Genomic DNA, 4,800 nt, shown 5'->3' with positions numbered 1-4,800 from the left:
CAGAATAGGTGAAAAAAAAAAAAAACCCTAGTATTTTTAGAATATTGGTCCAACCGATTTGATTTGAATTAATCAATGCAACATGATTTTTCAAACCCTAGACAAAAGAGTGTCAATGCAGGCTCCACATCTCATTATGTGAAAAGGAACATATTGAAATCACTGCACTCTAGCATCGTGGGATTTGTTTTCCCTTTGTTTTATTAGCTGCCATGAGCCGACCATTGTCATCTTAGAAGAATTATGAGGTATCATAATTATGGGAAAAAAAAAAAGGCTATTAGGCTACGTGACGCTTGCACATAGACATTATAATGGCTAAATGAACTCCCGGCTCTTTGAAATGAAAAACTCACCACTAGTAGATGCCCCCGTGCACTCTCTCGTTGGCTTTCCGCACGGGTGGAGGGGCCATGCGGTGATCCCCTTCATATAATTATATTATTAGAGTACTAATCAAAGAGTAATCCAATTTAGGTGACTTAGAAGTCATTCTTGCATCAAGTTGTTCTTGGTTCGACATCATCAATATTGATTGATTGATTGATTAACAATGAATTTCTACCAAAAAAAGATTGATTAATAATTAATTACCTTATCTAGAGAGGTAGACTGGTCTTGTCCATGGTGGTGGTGTAAGGCCAACTCAAGGCAATAAAGAACGGGTCCAGCGATTGGTGGAATGCAACTCGGGTCAAACCGTTGGTCCATACGTAACGGTACCGTCGGCCACCCGTTGACCGGATCATCGCTATTGACGAAAGCGAAACCTTCCACGTAATCGAACGATTCTCCTTCCCTTTCCTGACTCACCAGCCACTCGGCATCTCTAGTGAACTCATCAAACTCGGTATACACTACCCTTATCCACCTTACCTGAAACAATTACCATTACAGAGACTCTCAGTAGTAGTAGTTAAAAGTGAATTAAAGGAGATAAAAAAGAAGAAATAGAAATTAACTCACCATGTCCGGAGCTTTCTGAAGCAAAATCCTAGCTCTGGTGATGATCCCGAGCTGACCCAGTCCCCCAAGAACCCCAAAGAACAGTTCTGGGTTCTGATTCTCAGAACAAACCAGAGTTTCTCCCTTCCCATTCACCACTTCTAACTCTGTCACGTTCGAGGTCTGAGGACCGTAACGGAAAGCTTGGCCGCTTATCCCAGCGTTAGACAACGTGCCGCCGACCGTTAACCCGAGGTAATCGGTCCAGGACCTAGGAGCTAGCCCAAATCCAAGCACACAGTGGCTGAGTACATCTTCCCATAATACCCCTCCTCCGACGTCCACGTAAGCTGCAGAGCCATCATCGGAGGTTGCCACATCAATTAGAGCTTCCATGGACCTCATGTCTATGACGAGTCCTTTGTCCGCCATGGCCTGACCCTTGATGGAGTGGCCATTACCTCTGGCGGCGACCGTGAGATTTGAGGAAAGAGAAGCGGCTTTGATAACTCGAGCTATGTCTTCTGGGCCGGCCGGTCTGATGACTGCAAGTGGTTTGGTGTGATAGATACCACCGAAATCCTCGCCGGCGGCGCCGGTACAAGTGAAATCAACACTCCCCTGGAGCTCAAGGTTCAAGCATAGGCTTGTATTAGTTGTATCTTCATCTTCTGGGTTCGCTTCAGTATCATTCTCAGGTAAGAATCGCTCCAGAAACGCTATCATTCTGTTTGTGTGTGTGTGTGTGTGTGTGTGTGTTAGAGAGAGAGAGAGAGAGTTAAAATGTTAAATAGATTCGATAGGGGAATTTCAACCTTTTTTTTATTATTATTTTTTATTTATTTATTTTTATTTTTATTTTTTCTCCAGTTCTTTTGGACTTGGAGAGGAAATCCAGGGGGTAAGGGTTGTTAATAGTTTGAGTAGTCAACTGGGCCAGTATGGTGGTAGGATAGAATTATAAGACCTTTTGAATGTTGGATAGTTGGCTCCATCCAAATTAAACTGGTTAGTAGGGACTAAGGTATGTCAAAGGGTTCGGAATTGAACCTGATCACACCTGCTTGTGTATAAATTTACAACTTCTAGGTAGCCCTTAATTGGGCTAGTACATGGACCAACCCATTATAAAATTTGGACCAAAATTTTGCAGCATTGTGGGGTTAAGGCCGGCCTGCACCCTCATGTAGGGGTGAAACAAGGCCGGGTTGGGCCGAATTTCTTAAAACCCTAATCCAACCCTGCCAGGTTCATGCTCAGGCTCAACCCTATAGGGCTCAGGGTTGGGCTGGGTTGAGTTGGGGTGGATTGGGTTGATCCTAACTAGTTTTCTTAGTGGAATCACATTCTGATAAATACGATTCAATTTCGATTTCAATTCCTAAAATGAATTGAAACCTTGTTTGTTAATTAAAACCCTCAAATGAATTCCTCCATTAAACTATATTGAATGTGATATTTTATCATTTTTTTATGGAGATTCCATGTGCCCCTATTTTTCCATGTGACCCTTTTTTTAATCCCCTCCATCAAAAGTCAACATATCACGACATAATCCAATCATTCACTGTTGTTAGAATTTCATTTTGATCTACAATAATGCTTAATTTCCAATATATAAGGACAAAAAAACTCAACTACTATAAGCCCCCACCTCTTCTCATTCCTTATTTCATGTCTGTAGAGATGAGTTTTTCCTTTGGCTTTGTGATATCTCTTTTAACTATACTGTTATTTATTATATTCTTATTACACAATAAATTCAATGGCAACAACAAGAAACTCTCTTGACTAGGAAAGACACTTGCATTCTACAAAGCACAATAATAATCAGGGTTAGACTTAGGGCGGGTTAGGGTTGGGCTGGGTTTTCTATGCCTCAACCTAGGCCCGACCCAACCCCACACATGATTGGGTCAGATTGGGCTGGGTTAGCCCTCATAGTCGAGTTAGACAGGGTTTGGGTTCAGGGTGGGTTAGGGTGAGTTCGGATCATCAGGGCTAAACTTACACCTCTACCCTCATGCATGGAAGATGATAAATGTATGAGCAAGGGTCATCTCTAAACCGGAGCTATTAAACCGAATCAAACCATTTGTTTAAACTAAAACCATACCATACATAGTCAGTTCGGTTTTGGTTTAAAAGTCTAATAAAAACGATTCAGTTTCAATTTTAACAAAGAAAGCATCAGTTGCAAATCAACATATCGGTTAAATATTATATTATTTCTTATGGACAATGTTTTTTAGTCATGGAGTAGAGGGTGCGCTAGCATGTCTTGTTCTCTTATCTCTCTCCTTCCCACATGACATGACTTTCTTACCCAGAGAAGACAGATAGATAGCAAGAGGTTGCGCTCATGGACAGAAAACACTCACCTATCTCTTATCTAGAAGAAGCTTCGGGGAGGATGAAAGAAAGTGAGAGGACTATCCCTCTCATTTCAAGTTGCCATTTTGTTTCTATCAAATTTGATGGGTTTTCACACTCCGATGGAACTTGCAAAATTTCGAGCACTGATTCCTTTTTTTTTTTTTTTTTTTGTTTGATGGGGTGCCGTTGGAATCGGATTAGAATGGCTGTTATTTAGTTTTCATACGATCTTTGAAACCGAAAACTGAATCGATTTATACCCTTCTGTCACACTTGACTTGGCGCGGTGGGTAGGGGTTGGGCTATCAGGGAACAAAAAAAAAAAAAAAAAAAAGAGAAGGTATTTGGGCCCATATTTGTTGGATTTTCTGAAAAAACCCGCTAGGTTTCAGTTGGGTATGGTACATGGTTTGAAGTTTTGGTATCGGATCGGCTGGTCTCACCTGAATCATCGGATAAAAATTGGTTGACTGACTAAAATCCATGGTTCTAAAAAATGGAATGGAATGATCAATATGATTGGATTGAAATGATATCAGCCATGATCGATCTCTAATCCTATACTTTTCGATCCCATTCCACATGTAGAGTCTAAGGGTAAACTTGTAATAAAAACTGTTTTTCTAAAGGAGGAATAGATCTATTCAATATAGTTTGTTTCAGATTGTTCCAGAATGATATTAGAACGATTTTGGACTTGACTGTTTCCATGACACCATTCCGGTGTTCTAGAACCTTGCTAACATCTCGCCACTTCCACCAAAGATTGGCATGTAACAAGTTGGATATGTCAATATAGGTTGAATTTGGTACCAGTCCAATGCTAAATTTAGGGCAAAAAAATCAATAAATTGCCCGCATCAATGCTTCTAATGAAGTAGGGTTTGTCAGAAACTGAAGCATTCGTTGACATTTTCCATCAAATGGGAAATAAAAGAGAAACAATAAAATTTTGAGGAAAAAGAATGCTACCTGGTGGTGTGGTTCCTCCGCCGAGACATAGAAGTTCTCAAAATTATCACCATGCCCCATCTAAAATCAAGAATTTCATCCCATATTGATGCTCAAACATGGACTCATGGCCATAGTTACTAGAAAAGGGGGACGAAAAAAAATTTTAAATGGACAGCATGGGTTTTAAGCAATGAAAAACTTCAAACGGTACGATTAAAAGAACAAAATACCGTATGGGTTAGAGGGGTTCCTCATTAGCAAAAAAAAAGAACATATGATACAAGTTTTAAACGTGTAGATTTCAATAAATAAATAAGACAAAAAAGACAATATTTTCATATAAATTGAGAAATTATTACTTGAATACCTTGATCTAATGTTATTAAAAAAAATCAAACATTTTTTTTGGGAAGTACTATGACATTCAAGAATGCGCACGCGCAAGCACACACACACACACACACACACACACACACACATATATATTCCACAACTCAATCTAAGTTCCAAGACATTCATCCAACA

The 4,800-nt window shown here is 39.9% G+C and overlaps 1 protein-coding gene across 1 annotated transcript; it reads right to left on the bottom strand.

Annotated features, from left to right (window-relative positions):
- Positions 1-54: 54 nt before the first annotated feature.
- On the bottom strand, positions 55-1,732 carry LOC122077405 (cytokinin dehydrogenase 7-like). Its single transcript, XM_042643351.1, has 2 exons — positions 967-1,732; positions 55-876 (listed from the first exon to the last, which is right to left on the bottom strand). Exons 1-2 carry the CDS (start codon positions 1,669-1,671, stop codon positions 580-582), a joined length of 1,002 nt encoding a protein of 333 aa, XP_042499285.1. The 5' UTR covers positions 1,672-1,732; the 3' UTR covers positions 55-579.
- Positions 1,733-4,800: the final 3,068 nt, after the last annotated feature.

This window comes from Macadamia integrifolia, chromosome 4 (assembly GCF_013358625.1).
Source record: "Macadamia integrifolia cultivar HAES 741 chromosome 4, SCU_Mint_v3, whole genome shotgun sequence".
Classification (NCBI taxonomy): domain Eukaryota; kingdom Viridiplantae; phylum Streptophyta; class Magnoliopsida; order Proteales; family Proteaceae; genus Macadamia; species Macadamia integrifolia.
Note: the sequence above shows the minus strand (reverse complement) of the source record. Positions and strands in the feature narration are given on the sequence as shown.

Excerpts from the sequence above, each read along its gene's own strand:
- LOC122077405 (XM_042643351.1), bottom strand. The coding sequence starts at position 1,671 with ATGATAGCGTTTCTGGAGCGATTCTTACCTGAGAATGATACTGAAGCG. Across the intron at positions 877-966 it reads TTCAGAAAGCTCCGGACATG|GTAAGGTGGATAAGGGTAGT; the intron begins GTGAGTTAATTT and ends TAATTGTTTCAG.